The sequence below is a fragment of the Lissotriton helveticus genome, chromosome 9 (genome assembly GCF_964261635.1).
Source record: "Lissotriton helveticus chromosome 9, aLisHel1.1, whole genome shotgun sequence".
Lineage (NCBI taxonomy): Eukaryota > Metazoa > Chordata > Amphibia > Caudata > Salamandridae > Lissotriton > Lissotriton helveticus.
In genome coordinates, this window is record NC_136070.1 from 591,462,855 (window position 1) to 591,489,980 (window position 27,126).

General features: G+C 46.4%; 1 protein-coding gene across 1 annotated transcript in view; it reads right to left on the bottom strand.

Annotated features, from left to right (window-relative positions):
* Nucleotides 1–233: 233 nt before the first annotated feature.
* Nucleotides 234–27,126, bottom strand: part of LOC144781632 (microtubule-associated protein 1 light chain 3 gamma-like) — a 55,150-nt gene continuing 28,257 nt past the window's right edge. Inside the window, exons 3-4 of the mRNA XM_078660586.1 lie at nucleotides 20,292–20,398; nucleotides 234–944 (exon numbers count right to left, since the gene is read on the bottom strand). Of these exons, the coding sequence (XP_078516712.1) occupies nucleotides 785–944; nucleotides 20,292–20,398 (267 nt within the window). The 3' untranslated portion in view covers nucleotides 234–784. The remainder of the gene's footprint in view (nucleotides 945–20,291; nucleotides 20,399–27,126) is intronic.

Consider the following 27,126-nt stretch of genomic DNA (forward strand, 5'->3'; position numbering starts at 1 on the left):
CAAACTCCCAACACAAATGTGCCAAGCCCTTTTTTGTAAACTATTTTGTTTGAATCGACTCCTTTCTGTGGTCTGCCAACCGGAACATCTCACCAGTCTGGAGGAATGGAGACCGAACGAAGTAGTAATAGATACAAAAGTAATACCAATGCCCTACAAATATGGCTATCACTTAAGCTTCCTAGCACAATCCCATCACATCGAACTCCCTCTGTGAAATAAATAATATGAGGGACGTATGAAAAACACAATTTATTGAGCAAAAACAATTTCAACATTTGCATTATATTTTAATATTTAAAATAAAAATTATTTTCTTCTTAAGATGTTTTAAAAAGTGTGTTGAAGGCTGTTTTGTATTCATGACATGCCCCCCTGCACTCCAGCAGGAAGCAGAAGCTCCTGCACATGAGGGGCCGGATGGAAGATTACTTTACTTTAGATAAAAAGGCCACAAAACCAAGTCAGTTCCATCCACTGTCATACTTCCAACCAAAACCCACCATTTGTCGCGCAGCCTTCTGCTGACTTCCACTGTTCCATGAGCCCCCCCCGCCCCCACTCCAAAAAACACAGTCCAGCTGTTTTGAATATAGGTCCATATTCTCCCATGTGGCTCTGGCAGGGTGGTCCAGTGTGTCCTCTCAATGAATGGGCAGGAACTCCTGCCTCTTATGTTCCTCCAGCAGCCAATCATAAATGGCAGATGGAGAAAGCGGGCAGGCAACGATTTGCTGGCACAAGAAAGATGCTGTGTGCCCACTGAACGATTGTGCATGGCATGCTAGCCAAATACTTCCTGTGAGGCGTAGGTGAGGTATAGGAAGCCATCCTCGTCCCGGTGGGCTGCGTACACCTCTGCCATACTCATGCTAACTGTAGGTAGAGTGCGGCCATCCAGCAGGAAGTAGAAGGCGTGGGCGTGGCCTAGAGGCATCCGGTTCCTGCAGAAAAAGTAAAAAGAAATCAATACAGCAACAGGAGTTGGAAGGGCATCACTGCAGGAGAATGGCGGCAGAGACAAGGGGGCGAGAAACAGAAGACTGGAAAAGGCAAAGGAGTTCAAAGTTGCAGTGCAAGAGGGCAGTGGTGAGAACAAGTCAAATCATTAAACTGCAAGAAAGGGGGAATGTTGAAAGGGTAGTTTAGCAGCAGCGTATAAACAAGCACTGAACAAGCCAATGTGCTATTTTTTTTTTTAAAGTGAAAAGTGCTGGGTAATCAATGGCGAGTTTGTATGGATGGCCGAGTGTGTGAAAAGGGCAAGTCAACAGTAGGGTGGGAGTGGCATGTATGTACGAAAGATGGATGGATGCAGACCGGTTATACCAATCTTACCTAAGAAAACCTCAGAAGGCAGTACTTTGATAAATATGGGGCTTAGTTTTCCGTTTTTACAGAAATACAAACAGAAAACCATCACATTTTCTGTATTTATTTTTAAACATGAAAATAATATGGAAAATGGGTCTTCTTTTGGATTTTATTTGATGGTGTCCTCCAAGATAATAGGCCATTAGCTGCGTAGACTGGCACACAGGGAATTAGAAAAACATGAGCCTATTTAAGTGCTAAAATCATAGGAACTATTTCTCGATCCTTTCTAGCCCCCTCCCTTCTTCCCTCTTCTGAGTTTAGGCAAATACGATGAAAGAGCACTCAGGCAAGTCGCCATGACTCATGTTTCATTGACTTTCCTTAAAGGTGATTTTGGCCAATTAACCACTCTCAGATTCCATCCTTTAATCACACCACCCCATGGCATATTCACTCACACCCTTGAATGTGAAGGCGAACCGCAAACAAATTGTGCCATTGCTCCTTTTCTCTAGTAATCAATGTGCATTAACCCTAATGTCCTTCTGAACAAGAAGTCTCAGTCAGTTGAAAGTTTTTTTATTTCTCAACAGCACACAGCTACAGGTCAGCGCATCCTGAAGTCGTCTTGAAACTGGAGGAGCCATGAGCGAGGTGGTGGAGGTGTAGCAGGCTTAGAGGCTGTAGGCTTCGGGGCCATGTTCAAGGTGGGTCACCCCCCCTCTGTGGTACAACAGGAAGGGGACCAGGGTGGGGTGGTCAGGGAGTGAGCTAGTTCGGGAGGAAGACCAGCAGGGTGGTGAGGAAGGGTGTGTGTTGGGTAGGGGGGACACAGCAGACATTGGGGGAGGAGGGCCCAGGGTTGGAGGGAAACCATCACAAGGGGAGAGGCAGACAGACCCAGTGGGGCTCCCCAGTGTCTCAGGAGCACCTTGGTGGCTCAGATCACGGGGGTCCAAGGAGGGGTGTAGATGCAGGAGATGCAACTGGAAGTCAAGAAGGTATCAGAAATAAGAGGCGAGAGGGTGGGGTCAGGAACGGGGTCCAGCGTCTGCCCTAGTGGCGGAATTGTGGTAATGGAGTGAAGGGGAGGAGCGGGGGCGGGGGTGGTCGAGGTCAAGCAGCAGAATGTATGCCATTCCGCCACCAGCGATGGTATATACATGCCGGGGGCCCAGTGCGGAGGAGGGGCACCCAGCAGGGGTAGGGAGGAGAGGGGGGAGCGCAGCTCAGAATGGGAGAGGTGGGGACATATAGGGAGCAGGGGTACCCCCCACGGGTGGAGGACAGCAGGGGATATTGGCTGTGGTTTATGGTCTTAGTTCAGGCAGGAGCAGGCATGGCTACTAACCCCAGTTTGCCGGACCTTACTTTTTCTTTACAGGATCAGCAGGCACAGGATAAGGCAGACTCTGGTGAGTCACATGCGGCTACAAGATACAGAGGTGGAGAGATGGCACAATCTGGGGCAGCCAGTAGAAGTGCGTCGAGGGATGGTAGGAACACTGCCACATGAAGGTCAGAGGTGGCCATAGCGGTGCCACAGCCCAGTTGGGACAATGTGGGCTCTGAGGCAGCAGTGAGGTGTATAGGGCGAGAGCACATAGCTGGGGCCGAAGGACGGGATGTGGCCCAGTGGTGCCCGGGTATAGATTTGGAGAAGCTCATTCTCATTTGGGGACAGTGCAGAGGCAGGTGTGGAAGATCAGGCAGGTCGGGGAGGAGGGAAGAGAGATGGATGTCATACAGTTCGATTACAATGAGGACAGCATAGAGGAGGAGATAATGGAGGGGGGTTTGGCGTCACAGTAATGATGTGCCTAGTGTGTTGCAGAAACAGGGTAATAAGATGTTACTTGGCCCAGGTCAACGCCATTCGACCCCCTGCACAACTGTTTAGGTGGCTGGATGAAGTGTGGACATCAACCTGGACACCTGGTAAGGCCGATGGGGAGTAAGCTCATCATGTTCGCTCCAACCAGAGTGTCAGTAGGGACTGCCTCCGGCGGAGAGGAGACGTGTGGGGAGGTCCGTCTCCGAAAAGGTTTGTATGTGAAGGATACTGGGGTAGGTACGGTGGCACAGATGTTCGAGGGGAAGGCAACACAAGTGGGGTCAACAGAAAGTCAACAAATATTGGAGACGGCACAACTCAAGGATGAGGTGGGGGGAGAAGGAAAGCAATAGGTTGCAAGTAGAAGGAGCAAAAGGAAGTCATGAGATGAAACTGCAGAAGCTCCCTTACATGGGTGAGACAAAGGCACACTTCATGCGGACCACAAAAGAAAAGATATGGAAGGGGAATATGTAGAGATGCTGGAGTTATTACACAGGGAATGGAGGTCAAAAGAAGGATCGGAGGAGGAGCTGGAGTGGTCTAAGAGGCCTAAGGTCCATCATCCCCTTTTGTATCGCTTTGTTCGCCCTAAGTGTGGCAGGGTATGCTCAGACGTGAGCCCCTTGCTCACTTGGCCACTGGATTCAAGATAGCCTGGCTGATTAGGATTATGAATCCGAAACCGGTCCCAGGACGCTTGTTTCCGGTCCATGGAAGACATGGCTTGGCAGTTCGGGCTGGACTGTTCCCATGATGCACAGGGTCAGACTGATTTGCATATGGCCATGTCTGAAATGGGGTGGCTGAGTGGGCTAAAGAATGGTGATGGATTAAACCCAGATCAGTTGACTGGGGGTGAGTGTTTGATTTGCTCAAACGCTCCGTCCATCATCCCCTTTTGTATCGCCTAAGGTGACCATGACAATAGAAAACTGGACAGTAGCCTTCGTGATATTTGCGAGCGTTTATTGTGAAAAGTCCCCGGAGAGATGCGTGTCCTTTTTTAAATACATGGACATAATCAGGAGGGCTCAGGTGACTTACTGGGGATCTGCGTGGTCACACTATGAGGCGTTCAGAGCCATGCCTGCGCGGGACCCATGTGCAAAATTGATACAGATCTGTATCAAACAATGGGGTCAGTTAAGTTTGGGAAGACCACATACACAACCAGTGGGCTACAGTTAGTTTACCACCCCTTTCAGAAACGCCCAACCCGGGGTAGGGGACAGCATACGCAACAAACAAAAAAGAAAATCGGGGGGGGAGGGGGGGGGGGGGGGTCCAAGGGGCCTGTAGGGACTTTAATAAGGGAGCCTGCACGAGACAGTACTGCAAATTTAGGCAAGAGTGCTCAAAATGAACAGAACGTCACCTCTTGGTGTAATGTTTTGGAGTAGGATACAACGGGAGGCAGCAGTCCGGCCAGAGTTTCCAGCAAAATAGCTTGTATAACGGATAGCAAGGGCAGCAGATGACTGGGGGAGGGAAGGGAGGGAGGGGAGCACAGGGTTACAGGGGAAAAGTAACTGGATGCTTGACTAACATTATCCCGCCTGGTTATCGAGTCTTGGTTTCAAGGAAGAGTTTAGGCTGGTTTATGAGGGGACTCGGTCCACCAGGTGGGAAGAACATTTGAAGTCAGTGGCTTCGCACAAAGCAGAAGTGCGGGAGAAAGGTCACGGTTTTCTGCATTAATGTCATGAATGTATTTGAGCTTTCAGAGTTTCGGAGCTATTAGGGAGAAAAGTAGTGGCAGGGCTAGATGGGAGGGAGGGAGGGAGGGAGGAAAGTAGTGGCAGGGCTAGATGGGAGGGAGGGAGGAAAGTAGTGGCAGCAGTAGCAGTAGCAGAAGCAGTAGCGGAGGCCAGTGCTGATCCTTTTTTTATGTCCAGTAGGTTGGGGTGTATGAGGGGTATGGGGTCGTTTTTCACAGTATCTGGGCAGGTGGTAACTGCTGCGCAGCTATTGTGGGCGATTGAGATCTTTGCTACAGTTGAGGGAAGCTCCAGGAGAGTTTGATACTCACTCCTTCAGGATCAGGGTAGCCACTGATGCAGCGAAGCGGGTTTGGCACAGGGACAGAGTAGTGCATTTTTGGCGTTTGACTTCTGATTGTTTTAAGAGATCTGTCAAGTTGGGGGAGCCTAGAGACTGCAACATGTAGTTTTCTATTTACTCGCACATGTTTTTTTCTGGTGCAGAAGCGGGGCTGGATGTGGCATAGCTGTTTATTTGGATAGTCGGTCATTCGCTTGCAAAATGGGCGGAACATGAACTTCAGAAGGAGAAAGGTTTTAACCTTGGGATGGACTCTTATTTAAAAAAAATTGGCACACAAAAGGTGGTATGAGATACCACAATCTATTGCCCTCCTAAATAATTTAATACAACGGCAAATTTGCCCTGATGTTTTAATTGTCCATCTAGGAGAGCATGATCTTGTGGTATGCAAAGGTTTAGTTTTACTGAAGCAGATAAAAAGGGATTTATTGGGGAGGGGGGGGAAAATCAGACAGCTATTGTCAGGATGCTTTGTCATTTGGACAGAATTTATCCCTAGGAGACAATGGAGCGGGCTGAAAGACCTGCCGCTATTGACAAAGCAAGGAGGAAGATCAATAGGGACATGAGATTATTTTGTACAGATGGGGATTTCGGTAGAGAAGAGCATCCAGAATTGAAGTATGCGGAGGTATCTTTTTTTCAGATGCGATTGAGTGCACTTGTCTCGCTTTGGGATGGAGCTATATCGGATTCAGATAAAAGAGGTTATAGACAGGGTATTAAGACATACAAAGGTATTCTAAATCTTCCTCGGTCAGGAGTTCGAAAAGTCATAGAAAGGAAGGGACTTTTCTGAGTGGCATCTGGTAGATATATATATTGTTTTTTACACAAGTTTACAGGTTAACTTTACGGTTACAACCAAGTTACTCTGGGAGCAGGCAATAAGGTTAAGATAGGAGATACATAGGTAGAGGTTTAGAGAAGTAGAGAAGTGGTTACAGGATTAAAGTTCAACACTTAATGACACAGTAGGGTTTTTAAATAGTTGCAAAAAAGGATAAAGATGGGGAAACCTTAGGGGTGGGGGAGGAGGCTATGTAGGAGAATAAATGTATAGTGAGGTGTAGTTTTGCAAGGCAAAAGCCAAGGGTAATTTTGCGAGGAGCTTCAATAAAGCGGCCTTTTTCACACATTAGAGCATGATGGTAGCCTGGGCTGCACCCTTTCGTCCTAAAATGTAAACCGCATACCTCCTTGAGGTAGTGTACATTCAGTAAGGGCAATCCGTGCCCTAACCCTCATAGAAATGAACGGAGCTTAGAGCATAGTAGGAGTGTCAAAACTTAATTCCAAAAGTAATGCTTTTTAACCCCAAACATTTATGTCCACTTTTGGGTAGGGATATTTCCAGGTGATAAATATTCTATCATCCAATTTAGAAATGCCTAAAAGGTGCCTGCTTTGCACAAGTCTCTCCCTCCTAAAAAGCTCTAAGAATGATTCCCATGACATCTGCATTTATTTTAAAAATACTATCCACACGAGCTTTGAATATTTAAAACAACGACTGTATGAGCCATGGTGTGTAGTGTAGTAGCGGTGTAGTATAGCAAGGGTGTTTTAATTCCCAATAGAAACCAGGAAAGTGCTCCCAGTCCCTGGTTTGGGCATAAAATCCGCTATAATTGGGGGTTCAGTGGGCCACTCCAACTCCGTGCCCCGTGGCCACTGCGCTATCAATAGCTACTCCCTGCACATGGGATGTACATACAACTTCCAGAGTAAAGCGTGGCGCTGCTCGTTTTGAATTTTAAATATGCAGGTGAAATGGATGTAAGCAGGGGGGGAAGGTCTGCTGGAGGTAGACTGGGTTGCAACCAAGGATCTGCATGCTTCACAGACCAGCCGCTGAAGTATTTGAGTGCCTGGATCTCTACGAGAAAGAGGGACGGTGCCTTCCATCCCTGCAGACAACGGAGCACTGACCAAGACAAACCACCCCCACATGACCAAAGGATGCAGATGAGGAAGAAAGGCAGCCTCAAACGGAAGGACTAGGAGAATCGACGTAATAGAATAAAATAAACCTGGAAACCGAGCCTGCTCAATCTTCAAATGGCAAACACCAGCCGCAGCCATTCGACAGAAGAGGGCGTGAGAAACACTCTGCCCAGTCTCTGTTCGCTTGCGGAAAGGCAAAAAGTCGTCTAAAGTGATTGGCAAATTTACCTTGTGTTTTGGATTTAATATTCGTGACGCTGGCAGCCTGTACAAATAAACCCTCCTGTACAAGTTGGACATGTAGCATCATTTTTAATAACGGTTTATCTGATATTACATACCGTACACGGGCCATGCTGCATTTCAACGGGGCTATTGTTTATGCACAGAATGCACTGAGGTGCTTAATAGTAGTTGGGTCCTAAAAGACAGGCACGTTCAATATGAACAGGAGCCTTTCAGCATTTAAATTACCTACGCTCAATTGTCCCTTATTTTTCCAGTATTTTTCCACTATTCCCAGCAGTTTGAACTCAGGGTATGTGTAGAATTGCTCCGCATTCTTGAACTGTTTGCACAAGGAACATAGATATGCAATAGTTGCAGGTTTGTGCGTTTCTCAGAAATCTGAAGGAAAACACTGTTTACCGTTCCGTTTAACAGGCAGAAAATGTAATCTTAAGCACTGCAGTAGTGACCACTACTGTACCACTTAATATGTTTAGGAAAACATTTATATAATAAAGCCCGAGAAGACCTCTTCTCGCTCCATAGACCACCATGACCATGACCACCAACTAGCATTGGCAAAGCCAATGGGTATCACCTTTGCAAGAGCTATTGTTTTTGTCATGGTCCTCTACCCGTGTTGTGCAGTTTCGCAGCTGCTGTGCAGCAACAAGTTGGGGGGAAAAAGCAATAAGACACTGCCAGCACTAGATGAGTCAGATCGTTTTTTTGTGGTGGGATGAAAACAAGCCAGTTAAGATTTTGAACATACGTTTTTTCCCCTCTATTGGAAGCACAGCTGTACAAGTCGACCCGGTCTCTGCCTTCTCTAGATATGGAACCCAGAGACCCTTTACTGTGCAGCTTCCATGATGTAGTGACATCATGGAACTACACTCAGTCACCACACATCTTCCTTTCCACAAGAAAAGGACCTTGATACAAACAGAAAAAAGAAAAAAAAAAAAATCTACAAATATAGTACAACTTCACTTTGTGAAAGGAAGTCTTGCTTTTCCCCCCAAATTTGCGTACCACATAAACTTTACATCGGAGAACCACTTTTTAAAACTTAAATTAGCAGAAAAATGGATGGCCCCATCAGCCCTTAAAGGATACACTGGGCACATCTGAAGATTGCAAAATGATAAGTATGAGAATATGGTGATTCGATGTCAGGAAGCAGAGGCGAGGATTATGCACATCCTTTCTTCATTTATTTGACAGCAAGTTAAAAGATAACAGAAAAACAGTCCATGAACTACATAACCCATGAGGCACAGCGATAGCCATGGGAACCAGTCCACCAATCACAGTCCAGCCAAGTGCATATAGAGACTCCCTCGACCTAGTCCTTCCTCTTTCTTCATTGCTGCCCCCGAAGTCCCTTCATATCTATTGCGACATTGGGATTGTGGCGTGGGGTAGTTTCGTTGTTGACAGTGGCTTTCTTGAAATGGTTTGCTTATTTATTGTTGCGGGGTCTCTCCCGCGTTGTCAGACACGGTAGGCTTTGGCTCGAGCGTCTTTGTGAAGCGCGCGTGCGCTGTGTGCCGCCGTTGGAAGACGCACTGCCGGTCTTTTCAGCTTTCTCCACAGCGCTCTTTGAGCGCGTGTGGTAGAAATGCGCCGAGGCATTAGCGCTTCGTTTTTCTACTGTTTTGCCTCTCCCCCTTCACTGACACTGCATTTGCGGTAGGTTTTGACGGGCTTTGACCATATTTGCAGTTTTGTTGGTTTTTCTGTAAAAAAAAAAAAAAAAAAAAAAAAAAAAAAAAAAAACACAACAAACAAACCTATACTGTTCTGAGGCATTGCTATTTATCATACAGGGCACTTGTTTTGGGGGAAGCCTTTGTATCTTAATAGGGTTTTTGTCAGTTTATGGGTGCCCGACCCTCTTTGACAATGCAGTCACGCAATGAACATGACTATGTGGCAGCTCCCTCTAATGAGGAACAGCCCCCCCAGGGACACTCTCCTGCAGAGGTTGACCAGCTCCTTTCTTCGGCCATTGCCCAGGCGCTTGCTCCTCTGCAGGACAGCGTCAATAAGTTGTCTGCTCATGTTTTTAAAACTGGTACTGGTATCCTGGGGGACAGTGGGGACAGTGGGGCTGTGCCTAGTGGCATTCACTCTGTGGTGTCACGCAAGGCTGTTAAGCGTGACGCGGGGCACCTCGAAGGCTTCAATAAACTAGCTGAAGTCTTCCATAAGAGTGCGCGCACGCTAAGAAGCGCATCCAATCGGGAGGAAGACTTATCCGGATATACTGATGGCGATGCCACCCCAGATTTGGACCCTGATGAAGGGTTTCCCGATGGCGGAGAGGGTGATGACGACAATGTTTTTGAGGATGATGATAATTCCTTTGAGGATTTGATGGATTCTTGGCACCCTAAGCCTTCTTGCTCAGAACAAGGGGATGGAGAGCCGGTTCATCCTGACATGTTTGACCCCACTTGTATCTTTCGTCCATGTTCTACAGAATGGGTTCCCGATAAAGACCGCGGACTATGTTCTCACTAAGATCCGACAACCCCTTAATCAGGAAGTGAGATCACGCCTCAGGTCGGAGTGTCCTAGGCCTTCCCTCCCTAATGGTGTTACGGCTACCCCTGAAATAGACCCAAAGCTATGCACTTTTTTTGTGAAATATATGAAGGACCCTAAGAAGGGTATAGATCGCTTCTGGAGGGCTTGCCAGGGTAAACTTCTTGATGTTGTTGGTCCCCTGACTTAGATTATTGAGTTAGCAGAGCGGTCGCGGGAGTCAGCACAACCAATCCCAACGAATGACGTTGTGGGGGGGCACAGAGGGCCATGTGCCTTTTGAGCAACGCCAACTGTGCCCGCTCAGCTGAGCATCGCCGTTCTCTCCTTCTGAAGATTGACCCTAAACTAGGGGAGTTGTCTTCTTCAGAGGCTGGCTCTGTTGCGCAGGGTAACCTCTTTGGTGATCCTTTTGTTAAGGAGCTTGGGAAATTTGTTGCCACGTTTTCGGCTCTGGATAAGGCGCAGGCTTCCACAAAACTTTCTCCCGAAAAAGGTTTTTGGTGGGGCTGGACCAGGCAGGGGTCGCTCTTCCGGCCGTCAATACAACCAAGGCCCCAATAGAGCACAAGCAAAGCGCAACAATGGATGGAACGATGGTAGACAGGGAACCTTCTACCCTTCCCCTGGAGGCAAAGGTCAAGGCAGAGGCCGAGGTGGAAACCAAAATAATTCCAGAGGATTCAATGGTAAGCATAGATCTCCTCTCTCCTGTTCATCTGGGCGGCAGGATATATCTTTCTTACAAATTGGGCAGAACTCACGTCAGATCCATGGGTGTTAGAGACGGTTCAAGGTTTTCACATAGAGTTCTACGGGTCCCCCCTTCAATCCTCTCGCCCCCGCCCTTTGTTTTTTTCAGCCTCAGAAGAGTCGCTGATAGATCAAGAAGTTCAGGATCTTCTTTCCAAAGGCGTTATCGTACTTTCCAATCTTCATCCACGGGGTTCTCAGCAACCTCTTTCTGGTCGAAAAGAAAGAAAAAGGCTTCAGACCGGTTATCAACCTCCGGTCTTTCAACGAGTGGTTGGTTTATCGGCAGTTCAAGATGGAGGGAAACCATCCGTTCAGAGATCTCCTTCTCCGGAACGATTGGTTAGTTTGGTTGGACCTCAAAGATGCCTATCTATCGGTTCCCATCTTGCCCCCACATTGCAGGTTCCTACAATTCCTGTGGAGGGGTCGGACTTATGAGTTCAGAACTTTTCCCTTTGGTCTTTCCTCAGCACCCTGGTGCTTTACCAAACTACTTCGGCCTGTGGTGGAGCATCTCCCCACGAAGGGCATCCAGTTGATTACCTACCTGGATGATATCCTTCTGATGGATCAATCCAGGGATCATCTTCTCCTCCACTTGCAGAATACAATTTCCCTTCTACAGAATCTGGGATTCACCATCAATGCCCAGAAGTCGGATCTGGTTCCCCAACAGAGCATGCTTTTCTAGGTTTTCGCATCGACACGAGGGATGCCACCTTGAATCTTCAGTCTCAGAAGATTTCCAAAATCAAAAAGGAGATTTGCAAGGTTCTCCGTCAAGACAGGATCTCCCTTTGTCAGCTGGCCAGGATTGTGGGCTTGTTATCGTATTCGATTCAGGCCATATTTCCGGGACCTCTGCATTACAGGGCCCTTCAGAGGCTGAAGGCTTCTCATCTCCGGAGGGGTCTCACTTATTCGGAATTGATCTACCTTTCCTCGGAAGCATAGTCGGAGCTCCTTTGGTGGATAGACCATATTAAAGAGCGATTATCGGCTCCCGCCCGGATCTAGTGATCGAGTCGGATGCCAGTCACCTGGGCTGGGGAGCCAGATGCGGTTCTCTCTTGGTAGGGGGCAGATGGACGGAGGAGTAACTACTTCTCCATATCAATTGTCTAGAACTTCTAGCGGGTTCTTTTGCCATTCGTTTCTTCACGACGAACAGGGTCTCCTGTTGTGTCCTCCTCAGAATGGACAATAAGACGGCGGTGAGGTAGATCAACCGCCTGGGGGGAACTCACTCCAAGATTCAGGCGGATCTCGCCAAGAATTTTTGGCATTACTGCCTTCAACGTCAGATTTCGATGACAGCAGAGTATCTCCCGGGAGATCAGAATTGTGTGGCGGATTGGAACTCCAGACATTTCAGGGATGCCAGCAATTGGAAGCTGGATCCTGCAGTGTTCCTTCAGATTACAACCCTTTGGGGCTTTCCTCTGGTGGATATCTTTGCTTCCAGATGGAATGCCCAACTCCCACGATTCTTCAGTTGGAAGCCGGACCCCGGAGCGGAAGCGGTGGATGCCTTCCTTCAGGATTGGTCAGGGATTCTAGATTATGCCTTTCCCCCATTCCTGTTCATTCAAAGAGTTGCAGCCCAGGTCCGCAGGCAGAAAGCCTCTCTGATCCAGATTATCCCGATTTGGAGAGCACAGATTTGGTTTCAGTCCCTTCTGGAATTGTCTTGGGACAGACCTCTTCGGTTGCCGTCTTTCGAGGTCATCCTGTCGGATCCCCTGGGTCACCCTCATGCCCTTGTTCTCCAAGGCCATCAACATCTTATGGCTTGGAGGATTTCAGGAGACGATGGACTGGTGTCTCGCTTGCGAGAGAAGCTGAACTTCTCACCCAACAGGCCTGGGCCCCGGGTACTACCAAGCGATACAGATCAGCTTGGAGAAGATGGGTTCGTTGGTGTGTGGCAAAACACCTAGATCCCGTGGATGCCTCAGTTGCTGAGGTCGTAAACTTCCTAGCTGAACTTTTCCATCAGAAAATGGCTTATTGCACCATTAATTCTTTCCGGTCAGCCATTTCTGCTGGTCACTCTCTGGTGGATGGGGCTCGTGTCGGTGAACATCCATGGGTCTGTAAGCTTTTGAAGGGAATTAGTCTTTAGCGTCCTCCAGAGCCTCGTTATTCAGGTCTCTGGGGCGTTAACTTGGTCCTTCGTTTGCTCTCATCTTGGCAAGATAATGATTTCCTATCCCGGAAGGAGATTTCGGATAAACTCGCTATTCTCCTTTGTCTTACTTCTTGTAAGCGGCTTCAGATGTCCTGGCGCTTGACATTTCCGCCCGAGTTTTTACCCCGGAAGGTGTTACCTTTACCATTTCCAGGAGGAGAAAATCAAGTAAAAGGTCAGTAACCTACCCTGCTTTCCCAGATTCTCGTAAATTATGTGTGGTTAGAGGTCTGAAATCTTAGGAGGATATGACTTTGGAGGTTCGACCTCCTGGCGAGAGGCAACTTCTGATTGCCATTAAAAAAACGTTTCAAGCGGTTTCTTCCCCTACCATTGCTAGGTGGGTTAAGTGGATTATATCAGAATCCGGTATTGATGTCAGGCACTTTGGGGCTCATTCTACTAGGGGAGCTATGGCCTTCAAGGCTGTCCAGGTAGGTGGCAGATTGGAGGACATTATGAATGCGGCCAATTGGTATTCGGAATCGACTTTTAAAAAGTTTTATATTAAACCAATTCATGAAGCCGCTGCGTTGGTGGTAAGTAAGCTTTGAACTCGCATAATCATCGCCTCCTCTTCCTGACATAGAATGAGAAATTTCCTAGTTATCACAAAGGAAAGTTTCAATTCTATTAAGGACGCGGAGGCGAGGATTATCCCTCCCTGGCTTCTTCTAGCCTCCCTCCTTGACATTTGACTGTATTAATGAATGTCTTTTTCTATGTATCAGGAAAGTAATGTTCTTGTGGCTACTTATGGTATTTTGTACATGGATCGGTCTTGTTTTTTTCCCCTTTGCACGACGATTTTTACAGCTTATGCTTTATTTCTGCAATGCCTTTGTAATTGCTTTATATAGTGCCATGTGATTATGTACTATTCTCGTGTATGTGTCTTTCATCGATAGGAGATTATAATGTTCTCTATTATCCTAGGTTCTGATCAGAAGACGGACTAGACTGTGGTCGACTTAACTTCCTGCAGCAGCGAAAGAGGAAGGACTACGTCGAGGGAGTCTCTATATGCACTTGGCTGGACTATGATTGGTGGACTGGTTCCCATGGCTACAGCTGTGCCTCATGGGTTATGTAGTTCATGGACTGTTTTTCTGTTATCTTTTCTTTTAACTTGATGTCAAATAAATGAAGATAGGATATGCATAATCCTCGCCTCCGCGTCCTTAATAGAAGAATTGAAACTTTCCTTTGTGATAACTAGGAAATTTCTCATTCTTGCCACCTGAATCCACCAGTAGGTCAGTTTCCTTCTTATCAATGGTGACTTTAAGCTTGTGGTTTCAACATATCTTTAATAGACCTCCCAAGGAAGCAAACATTTCAATAGCCAATGTTAAGTTGTTATTCGGCTGCACAAGGAATCACTTTAGCTGAGATTCTATGTCAGGACCCGTAGGCGAGGATTGGGCTTTGTCTCGTCACTTATTATGTAAAATTACTCCAGCAGCCATTTTAAGAAAAACTACATCTCCCAAGAACCCTAGGGAGTGACATCACATATTTCAACCAATAAACAGTCCATCATATCACATCCTGTGTCGTCCATCTAGATTCCTCCTTCGCTGCTACAGCAGCAATCAGATAAGTGTGTCTTCTCTCATGGTTTTTCTGGTAACTGTGGTAATTGGGAGCGCCGCAGGAGCTTTCCGCCCGCTGCCGCTCCTAATTGGTGTTTAATTGGTTCCATTATCGCCGCAGGAGTCTTCTCTCTTACGTTCTATTCAGGCTGGTGTGCCAGTGCGGTCTTCCAACCAGAAGGGGGCCCACGCTATTGACTTACGCGCGCAGAGCGTCCTCTACCCTCCGGCAGCCGGAACATGGCAGTTTCCCTCTGACACGGACGCTTTGTTCCAGCTACAATTACTCAACACGGGGGTGGTTTGAAAAGCGCACGCATCCAAAGAATTTAAATTTGGCACGAGTCACACGCAAGGTGCTAGATTAACTAGTCAGCTGTTCTCTGCACTCTCCTAGTGTTAGTTTTACACAAGCCGGTGCCTAAAGGGAAAACACCCTACGAGGGAAGGCACTTTAAAAAAAATTAAAATAAGCGACACCCCAAGCACTTTTACTCCACAGAAACATAAGGAGGCAGTCCCTGTAATAATCTGTTTGTCTTCAAGACCTACAGCAATTTAATTGGTCTTTAAGACTTTAACCCCTCAGTTTACGTGGGAATCCTCCCTTAATTAATTTTACCTCATGGAATACGAGGAAACTGGTCATCTATAGGAAGGAAGGTAACCTCCTCTTCCCACATATATTCTCCAGTGTTGCGAGGTCATAGATGCATCCATACTCGGGGCAGTGACACAGGCGGTGGCTCCCCTGGAGAAGAGACTGGAGGCACTTCAAGTGCACGGTCAGCAACCCCCTCAAAGTGAGGGAAGATTCTAATGGGCCCCTGGCACCCCTACCTCCTGGACAGGTGGCTAACCCACCTAGCAACCCTCCCAACAGTGTGTAAAAGCGTAAACGCACAGAAGATCCGGAGGTTGATTTGGACACTTTCGCAAGCCTTAAGAAGGCCTTTCAAGATGCCCAGACACCAGGTCCCTCGGGGGTAGTTCCACTCTCACCACCGCAGACTGACTTAGAGGACTCACCCAACACTTCTGATGGGGATAGTTCTAGACCATGGCGCCCGACGGCCAATTCTCTGGGATGGTCAGACCTCCCTGCGGACACCAACTTCCTCGCCCACGGGGATTTACTAAATACAAATGAATTCCTGGACCCTAGATCCGCAGAATGGTGTCCTGCTCCTAAAAGTGGCAGCCTACATGGCCAATCCACTCAGAAAGCCCTTCGATAAAGAGGGGAGGGGTTGCCTCAAGGCGGAATGTCCCTGTCCCACCCTAGAAGGGAAAGTGGCCACGACTACAGAGATAGACCCCAAAATGGACACCTTTCTCGCTAAGTTTGTGCAAGATCCTAAAAAAAGGATTGATCGCTCTTGGCGCTCATGCCAGGATAAACTCCTGGATGTCGCCGGGCCCTTGGCAAAGATCATGGATATGGTGGAGGACGCCAAGGCCTCCGGCTCCCTCATATCCCCGGAGGTACTGACCAACTGGGCCTAAAGGGCTATATTATTTCTGGGGAACGCAAATTGCGCGATCTCCATGGAGAGGCGTAGATCACTCCTCATTAAGAATGACCCCAAACTAGGGGAGCTCTCCACATCAGAGGCCGGAACGATAGCCCAAGGGAATTTGTTCGGGACCCATTTATAAAAAGAACTTGGCAAATTTGTTAATGCGTTCAATGCTTTAGACAAGGCGCAATCTTGCATTAAAATAATTTTCAACCCCTGTGTTTTTGTCACAGCCAACCAAGGTACGGGGCGCTAGTCCGGCCGCCCATTCCAAACAGCCGCCAAAGGTGGCGAATCCAGACCGGGCCAATGGCAGGATCCTGGCAAATTTGGGAACTCCTATCAAGCCAAATCCTACCCCTGTCGTGGTGGAGGCAGAGGCGGCAAGCGAGGCAACTTTAACAATACTCAAGGTGAGAATTCAAAATTCTACTGAAATTTCCATAGGGGGGCGGTTGGTCCTTTTTTAGTCAAACTGGAGGAAGCTATCCTCCGATGCATGGGCATTATAGACACTCGGGGAAAAGGGGTTTTCACATAGTGTTTTATGGAACCCGGTCCCAACCCCACCCACCCCCTCCATTGATTTTTCCACCCGAACAGAGAACATTGGCGGACCAAGAATTGGACAGTCTTTTGCAGAAAGGGACAATAGCTTGTTCAGTCATTCGCCCGCAAGGTTTCTTCAGCAACATTTCTAGTGTTAAAGAGACGGGGGACAGCGCAGTCATTTAAAGGGTTCAACTCTTGGTTACTCTATCGTCACTTCAAAACAATATCCAAGTATGATGTGTCACTTCAATAACTGGCAAGGATAGTGGGACTTCTGTCGTCCTCTATCCAAGCGATTTTTCTGGGTCCTCTCCATTACAGGACCCTTCAGTGTTTAAAAATCAAACCTCTTCGGAAAGGCCTCTCATACTCACATTCGATTCCACTCTCACCCGAAGCAAAAGAGGAGATGGGTTGGTAGCTAGATCACATGGAAGCTTGGAATGGCAGAGCGATTTTCGGCTCCAACCAGACCCCATAATAGAGTCAGACGCCAGCAGTTCCGGATGGGGCGCGCGTTGTGGGGATTTCTCCACAGGCGGAAAATGGTCCTCCATCGAACGCTCTCTACACATCAACTGCTTGGCGTTCATGGCGGGATCCTTCACGATTCGCAGTTGGGCCGGACAGAAAGTGAAATGTTCCGTACTTCTCAAAATGGACATTGTGGCAGCAGTATGCTACGTCAATCACATCAGAGGTACGAGGTTAAAGACCCTGTCGGAGCTAGCCCGGACCCTTTGGTAGTATTGTCTGGCCAATCAAATCTATCAGTGGAGCATCTTCCTGGGAGCCCCAATCAGGTAGCCAACTGGCACTCTCGCCATTGGAGATGTCAGCCTGTGGAAATTGAAACCACAGATCGTTCGGCAAATTCAGACCCGGTGGGATCCTTTCTCCATGGACCTATTTGTGTCCGGACTGGACCTCCCAATCAAAGGTATTGCAGCTGGAGGCCGAATTCACAGGAGACAGCCTTGGATGCCCTCCTACAAGATTGGAGCAAGGACAGTCTCATGCCTTTACTCCCTTCGCCATGATAACCAGGTTGAAGGTGCAGGTACGCAGGCAGAAGGAGGGGGTAGTGGTGATAACCCCAATTTGGAGATCTCAAGTCAGGTTTCCAGTGATGATAGAACTTTCTTGGGATTTTCCAATCCCTCTACCCCAGTTTCCGGATCTCCTCCGGGATCCCCAAGTCAATCCTCGTCCGCTGGTCCTAGCTGGGTTTTTCACCGCATGGCCTGGAGGGTTACAGGCGACGTTGGCAAGTTCCAGGCCTTTTGATAGACGCTTCCTCCTTGCTCGCTAGGGCCTGGGCAGATAGTACAAAGACTATATAAATCCACCTGGTTTTGATGGTTGGGTTGGTGTCATCAACACCAAACTGATCCCTTGGGGGCAGACATTGTCCACGTGGTAAACTTCCTAGCGAGTCTGACTTCCCAGGGTTTTGCATATCGAGCAATCAATACTTATAGATCAGCGATTTCAGCAGGTCACTTGCTTGTGGATGGTCTCCCAGTCGGAGAACATCCGTTGGTCAGGAAACTTAAGAGGAATTAGACTTTTAGTTCCTCATGAACCCAAGTACACATCCATATGGGATGTTCAAGTCCTGTCCTTATTTCAGTCTTGGCCTCATATTTATCTGTCCAGAGAACAGCTGTCGGCAAAATTGGCTGTGCTTCTACGTTTGTTATCTTGTCGCAGAGTGTCGGATGCCAGAGTCCTGGATATAACCGGTAAGGTGTTTACCCCGAAAGGAGATTAGTTTCATATTTCTCGAAGAACGAAATGTAATTATAAAACAGTTTCTTATCCTGCTGTACGAGAAAATCATAAATTGTGTGTAGTGCACACTATTAAGGCTTATGATACTATGACTGAAGAACTTCGCCCTCATGGGGAGAAAAAATTGCTAATTGCACTCACTAAATCTCACAGATGGGTCTGGTGGGTCATGCAAGATGCAGGGATTGATACTAGGGGTGGACGTAGTTCTCGAAGTAGCGCTACGCGTAGCACTACGCGAACTGCGTAGTAGCATGTTCGCACTGTGCAAGATGTCCTTTTCAATGATTGCACAGTGCGGACAAGCATCCGGCACCGTGCAATCATTGAAAACAGCATCTTGCACAGTGCGAGCCGTTCTTTTCTGCCGCTTGAGTTGATTTTTACTCGAGCTGCAGCTTTCTCAACGCGGACTGGTAGTTTCTCATTGCGAGCATATGCAACCACTCGCAATGAGAAACATGACCTCCCCGTGTTGAGAATCTCGCCGGGAGGTTTATTTTCCATGCTCGCGATGGGCAACTTGATGTTGCTGATCGCGAACAAGGAAAAAGTCTCGCAAGGATGTCATTTTGCTTGCTCGCGGTCGCTAACTTGACGTGGAGGACCGTGATCAAGCAAAAAATGACCACTGCACTATGCTACGCATGTTTGCACTGTGCTACGTGCAGTTTGCGTAGTGCGGAGTGGCGCAAACTACGAAAACGTAGTGCTTTGCCCAGGGTTAATTGATACTTCCCGTTTTGGAGCCCACTCAGTCAGAGGAGCCATGGCCTCAAAAGCATTCTGCCTAGGAGCTCGCCTTGAAGATATCCTCAATGTGGCAGGCTGGTCAAATGACTCCACCTTCAAGACCTTTTATTTTAAACCAGTGACCTCTCTGGCAAACGTGGTGGTGGGGGATAAGCTTTGAACTAGCCTAATCCTCGCCTCCGGGTCCTGACATAGAATGAAAAATGTCCTAGCTAAAGTAAAGGAAAGTTTCAGTTCTATTAAGGACACGCAGGCGAGGATTAGCCAACCCTAAGAATTCTTAAAAAGATTCTCCCTGTCCCATTATTGAAGACAAGTTGATGTTATGGGGTGATTTATGATACGAAAATCTGTTTTCACCTATGGACTTGTTGGCATTATTTTGAATTGTGTTGTGTCAGGATATTTGAGATCTCTTTACCGTATCAAGTAATGGGTATCCCTTTTTTGCAGGGGCAGATTCTAACAAACGGGAGCAGTAAAATGGTGATTGACAGCCGTCTCAGGAAGAGGAATCTAGATGAGGACACAGGATGTTATACGAGGGACTGTTCATTGGTTGAAATATATGATGTCACTCCCAAGTGTTCATGAGAGATGTAGTTCTTTCATGATTAACTTTTACAATCTTAAAATGCCAGCTGGAGTAATTTTACATAATAAAAGTAAAGAGAGACAAAGCCTAATCCTCGCCTCCGTGTCCTTAATAGAATTTTAAACTTTCCTTTACATTTGCAAGGAAGTTTTTCATTGTATCAGATTTTAGATAACAGTAGTAACACTCACGTTTCTTGCACTTCTGCAAACATTGCTAAAGTGGCAAACATTTCCTCAATTCCAGCAGAGCTCACCTACAAGAGGGCAGGTTTTCAAACGGGCTCAAGTCAAAGCCAAACTACATTACAAACACAGATATTTAGGAACCAATTTGAAAACTTGAGCAAAACTTGGCCAGACAATTATTCTTTTAAATGATAAGCAATCAAATCCGGTCCCAGCCAACCGTTCTCGAATGAGGATCTCCATCTTCCCCATCACTTCCCCTTGTCCCCCAAGACAAGATTATATTTTGGGGTTTGCCCTAATCCCTCCTTAAGAACAGGTGTCATCACGCCGAGTGTAGTCTTTTTTTGGGGTGGGTGGGTGGGTGGGGGGGGCGGGCGGGGCTCCATTCTTTGACTCACCTCAGAATGGCCATGAACTGCCCCACTGACATATCCTTTGGAACCAGGAACTTTGTTTTGTCCAAAAGTGGGAGGAATGTCTCTTTGCGGTACCTCTCTACAATGACCTGGAAAATGAGAGATGGAAGGAGTCAGACGTGCAGAGGCATAAACTCAAAGAAACAAGCCGAGGCAACAGGTACACCAGGAGCCTGTAAAAACCAATATCAATACATTCTGAAATGGAGAAAAAGGAGCTGTACCAGCACAGGTCCAATTTTACAACGAAGCCTTTTCGTGTGCCCTCAAGTGGGTGCCCATTTGGAATAAAGTATCTGTTCTGTGTGACCTAATAACCAATCTGTAACACACCTTGTTTGGGCCCTTTTCCAAATTTTAAATCAACAAAACACACAAACACAAGCTCACCTACCCTGGATTACTACATATATTGCATTCAGAACCGTAACAGCAGACTAAATGTCAGTCTCGAATGCAAGAAACCCAGACATTTAAACGGATGCTCTCCCGTAGGTCCTTAGCACTGGGAAGGAAACGGGTAATCTTCAGTTTCCTCATTCTTTGCTCAATCAGAATAAAGCATTATGCCCAATCTAGCACGTGTGATCTAGGAGGGATTGCCACTTTCATTATAGAACTATAAACTGAACATACATCTTGAGAGATAATCGGGTCTGCTGTGCTAAATGCTTCATCAATAGTTTCCGTTGTGAAGCGAAGTGGATTATTAATTGGGTAGGGCAAGTGTACGGCTCAAAGGATAAGGCCATCACCTGCCAGATGATGTACAAATTAAATAAAATAAAGCTGTGCTCAATCCCTGGTAACAGGACAGAAACTAATCCAGCTTAAATCACAGACAGCGTGTGGAGTATTTAAGCAGTGCATATACGTTATAAAATGGCACAGAAACACAATAAAGCTCCATAATCATTTTTATAATAAAAAGAAGAAAAGAATTTATGAGTGAAATGAGACTAAAATGGGAAAAATCCAATAAGAAGACACCGAGATTTGAACTTTCACAGATTTAATTGAAATGCTAGGGGCTCTTGAACACATTTAGGGATGTTATGAAGGGAACTAATCGGGTAACCTCTCGCAGTCTGATCAGAAAAACAAAAGCTTGTTAGTCTTTGAGCCTGGGACAGGTACATTTTAGGAGTGTAAAATGTTTTCCCGACAGCGAAGGTCGAAAGAGGGAGAAATGGCACCCAATGTTCAACAAATGTGTGGCTCTGTTAGTAATGATCCAACACAGCGAATGAAGCCTTTAGGATTTCAATGAAAACGTGTATGCCTCAGAGGGAGACTTAAATGAGCTACAATGAACAATTTCCCCCCAAAGCTTAACTTCTACAACTGTTGGCCGTGGAACAGGGCCGCTTAGATAAGTGGCTGGACTACAATGAATTGGGCCGGGTCAGAGCGCCGGTAGGGGGGCTTGGCGTCCTGTGGAGTCTAAAGAGGGCCTGCTACCGAGGTGGAAATCCCCAGCTCGCCTCACCGCGCGGCCTGCAGACGAAAGACTGCCAGCAGACTTTGTGCACCTAGACTGCCTTCCAATTATGTGTATAGAAAGCAGGGGTAGGCCCTATGGAAATGGGCATTATGCGGATATTGATAGCGCGGTTTTGGGGGGGGGGGGGGGGGGGTGAAGCTCGTAGGATGTGAAGCAGAACTCAAGTTGCCATACGCTGTAGGATGACGTGATGGACACCCATGGCGCTGCTGAATGTTCCTATGTATTACATTTTATTTATCCGTCACTGTTGCAAAGTTGAAGCAGTTGTAAGTTGGCCTTAAAAGCATATTTCGTGTTATTGCGTGCACAGACGTAGCATGGGCTTAAGGGCTGTCGTAAAAGTCAGTGTTCCATTGATAAACAAGATCCTCCTCGTCACTCACTGATTTTAGAAACAAGCAAAAGTGCACCAGGGCCAGCACGACCGCCATCTGTTTCGAATTAACGAGACCGCGAGACGCGGGTGCGATAATTGGAAACAGATGTTGCTGCTGCTTGCTCCTGAGCACTCTAGGCCAAGGGACAGAAAAGGCGGGCCATGCACCCACCTTGGGCCAATTGAGTGCTGTCTTTCTTAGAAAGAAGGAGGCAAAGGCCAATGGCGGGAGATAAAAGCATACGCACTAGCATGTGTTCACAGTTTTGAAGCCCTTACTAAAGCCTTGCAGTGCAGCGCATGTGCGCTTGCTCAGGCGAGACCTAAAAAGTGAGGGTGACCATCCAAAAAGGGGTCAATTTGCATCAGTTTGGATACCCTGCAACAACATTTTTCACTCAATAACTCAAGTGTATTACAATTCCCTAATCTGCCTCTTATTCTAGCCCGATAAGAAAAAATAGGGTTCTCTGTGGGGCTAAATTAGCAATAGAACGTCTGACCACAAAACCTTACCATGATAACTGCACAGCACAGGTTCAAACAGCCCTGCTGTTTTCGGGCTCACCTTTGAATCCCACAGGCATCTGCTTTTAAGACTCGTTTCAAGTTCTGCACTTCGAGCGCAAGAAGAAAGCTGTCTCCGGCGGCATCATAACTGGGCACTTGTTTTTGTTTAAAAGAAAAACATTTTAAAAAATCTCAACAATGGTATGGAGGGATAATTGTCAATACAAGAGAAGGCAGGCTACCAGAAGGGGCCGGGGCCCGTGTTGTGGCCGGGAACCGGAGCACCTGCTGAGTGTGTCAGGAAGGTTACTCTGCTTTGAAACGCTCTTCTAACACGGTTTTCAGCACCTGAGATAAACGAGTGAATGTGCAGTCTGCTTTCAACTCTTCAAGGAATGAGGCGGTCTGATCAAACGAGACGGAGCTGCAAGCAGTGATCCAGTGTTGTGGCCGCACGGACTAGAAAAAAAATGTTAACTGCTTTTTAAGCACGCGTGCTGGCATCCACGTTGCGGGAGCAAGCAGCGGCGCGCGGGTCATCTGTTTTCAATTAGCGCGCGCCGCTGCTCGCTCCAGCAAGGTGGATGCCAGCACAAGCACAAGTGCTTGAAAAGACCGGACCAATTTATGAAGGTCATCTCCTAGAGCAACGCATGTGTGCTGCCTAGACGAGACCTAAAAAATATCAAGGGGAAACTTTGTTACAATATGTCTGGTCCTCTGTATGAATGGTATCTAGCACTTTGTGAATTCATTGATGTGAATCCTGGACTCTAGAAAACGGTCAATTAATTTCAGAGTGCACTTAAGAACTCAACTGATATCAAAATCTTTGACTAGAGATGGATGAAGAAAGAGCTCAGCACCGACTCCGGGCATTCGTTGTGCTTTACAAATCTAACAATCAAATCAATCAAAATAAATCTGTTGTACTAAAATGATGGGCATGTATCTGAAAAAGCCAACATCAGTCAGTTTGGCACCCACTCAACCCCAAGGCTGAAGATCGACCCAACACCATAGGATGGGAAAAGAGCATAGCATTGACAAAGAAAAAATTATAATAATTAGCGTATACAATCTTGCAAACGACGAGGTGCGATTCTCATGCGCAAAGAACTTCCTCTCGTGGCTTGAGATGTGGGATAAGGCACAGGAACATCAGCACATTCAGAATCAGGAGGAGAACAGTTGGCAATCCTGCCAAGGTTCTATAACTTATAGTCACTGGTCTTGACTGCATTGTTAAACAACTTTATGATTTTCAAGGGTTTACCAAACTTGGAAATACTGACACCCTTTCTTGGTAACTTCTCTGACCCAGTCACCAACCCCTACAAGTGTTTTTTTTGTGCAGCTTTACTCACATCAAACAATTCCTTCCTCCTTTCCATACATCTCAACTCCCTTTCCTTCCACACCAGTGCTTTCAACTTTACTGTCAGCCATTTTCCTACTAGAGACCACCCATGACGGAATAATGTCTGATGGCCGCTCTCCCTTTAAACAATCTAAAAGGTGCCACCCCACTGGATGAAAGAGGTGTAAATCTGTACTCGAACTTTTTTTGATAGCAGCTTCCCAATCCTCACCAGAAGTCACAGCTAACTGCATGGTTTCCTTCAGTACTTCAACAAATCTTTCCACAACTCCATTGCATTCAGGATGGCATAACGCAGTCTTTTTAGGTCTTCAGCTTCTTTCTTCCCAAAATTTCTCAAAGGAATGAGAAGTAAACTGGACCCCATTATCAGATAAAGACATGGGAAACCCTTCCCGTTCAAAAAGTTCCTCTAAAAAATACCATGACAACTTTAGGTTTAACAGAATTAACAATCTTTACCTCAGGCCACCTAGAATACAAGTCCACACAAACCAACACATTGCAGTCTTGAGACCTCAACTTCACAGGCCCCAAGATATTGATGGCAACATCAAGCCACGGACCACAGGATTGCTCCCTGATAATCATTGGCTGAGTTTTACACTTCAGCACTTGGTCACTCCCAGCACATTGGGAGCAATTGTGAACAATTCTCTCTATGCAAACATCCATGTCCGGCCTTCAGTAAGCCTCTCTGATCCTTTCCTTGGTTTTTGCTATTCCCATATGGCTCACATGAGCATTGGCCACCAACTTACTTCCACGCATCAAAATGTCATTCACCAAGGTCAGTTCATCTTTAAAGTTACAAAACCCTTTAAGATTCTCATCAAAATTTTGTCTGTCAACCCAACCATCTCGTACCTTTAACATAACCAGTTTAAAATATTGTCCGCATTGAGACTGTCACTCCACACCTCTTCCAAGATGAATCCTTCGGTAATGCCACACACCGCCTCCTCAAATTCTTCTCCAGAAAGAATTCACTCTCCTCTGACAAACGAGAAATTTAATTTGGACTACGTAGCCTGGAAAGAAAGGGCCATATGTATCAACACATTTCCCCATAGACACAGAATGGGCAAAACCCTTTGATACATCTGGCCCAAAATCTTCTAAAATATTTTGAGAGCCCGGTAAGTAAAAAACATCAAATTGAAACTCCTGCAAGACAACAACCCATTTTCTTATTCTGTGAGAAAGAAAATCAACACCTTTCTTGCAGAACACACCTTTAAGAGGTTTGTTATCAGAGATTACTTCAAAGGGTTTCCCCCACAAGAATTTTCTTAGTTTGCGAATGGCCCGATAAACACCAAGGGCCTACTTCTGCACCACTGAGTGATTACACTCAGCCCATCCCAAAGGCCTAGATCTAAAAAGAATGGTATTTTCAGAGCCACCACCTTTCGGGTAGTAAAACAGCACCCAAACCTTCGGAGCTTGCATCAGTCTGAGGTAAGATACTAAAGAAGAATCAAAGTTCGATAATAGGTGCATGATTCAAACAAAAGCTTGATACTATTAAACTCTTCACTGCAAGCATGACTCTACACAAATCCCTTTTTCAATAGACCCTGCAAAGCCTCCTTTGTGTGCAAAGTTGGGAACAAACTTATTGTAAAATTCAGACATCTCTAACAATGTTACCAATTCTTTTTTCCTTGGGATAGTTGATGTTAGAAATAGCTTGTACCAAGGACGGTTTGACTTTAATGCCTGAACCAGAAATGAATGACCCAGGTACTCAATTTCCCCAACATGGAAATGGCCCTTCTCAAACTTCAGTGTGAGACCAGCAGCAAGAACTATTTCTAAGACCAAGGCCAACCTTTCATTAGGTTCTTCTAGATGAATACCATACACTAGAATGTCATCTTGATAGACTTTAATCCCAGCAACACCCTTCAGAACCCTCTTTATCACCCTCTGAAACACAGAGGCTGCGGAGATGAGACCGAAGGGCACCCTGAGAAACTTAAAAGTACCATAAGGTGTTATGAAAGTCTTGAGCTCCTGGAAAGCCTCGAGTTTGACCCGATGGTACACAGATAAAAGTTTCAACATTGAAAAATGCTTAGCTCCACCCAAGGAAGTCAACATTTCCGTGATGTTAGAGAGGATAATGGTCAACAATAACTTCTTTATTCAACTCCCTTAAGTCAATGCATAGCCATGACTCTCCATTGGCCTTGCGAGCCGTAACCACTGGAGAGATCCACTCAGTTGCCTCCACCTCTTGAATTATCCTATTCTTAACAAGCGTATCCAATTCGTTCTTCATACAGTCTTTCACTAACAAAGGTACACCTCTGACTTTTGCTACCATAGGCGTAGCACCTGGCTTCATTTTTATATGATGAATATAGTTCTTGAGACAACCCAATTCCTTTTTTAAAAGTTCTGGAAATCTTGCAACCCAAATAGCAATCCCTCCATTTACTGCTTTAACAGCAGGTAAATTCTTCAAACACAAAGAAGGTGTTTGATTGGGGTCTAAATACACGTAAAGATCACCCTGGTGAAACCAACTAATTAAAGAGCCCCCTTTCAAGGAGACATACATTTTACCAGGAACAATTCTCCCTTTAAATTTAATACTGCCCCAAAAATACCCCAAGATGTCAATGATTTTCCCAACCATAACCTCTAGGTTTGAGGTCCAGCTTCACCAGCTTGACTTTGATCAGAAGTTGTTGATCATAAAAAAAGCTTGGGAATGAGTGTGATCTTGGCACCAGAATCAAAAAGCATTTACTGATTGATCATTTATAAACCCCTCCCCAAAGGGATCCGGATTGCCCGAACTATTGGCCTGGCTAATCTCAACAACCTGACAGTCATGATCATAAATATCACCTTCCATGTCCCTCTTTTGTTCTTTTGTAGATCTGCGGCAGCATGAGAAATGGCAGCATGAGAAATGTCCCTTCTTACCACAATTCAAACACAAGACTTTCCATCAAGGACAGTCTTTAAAGTTGGCCAAGTGACCAGGATTACCACACCTGAAACATTTACTAGACTGACAGCAGGGAGA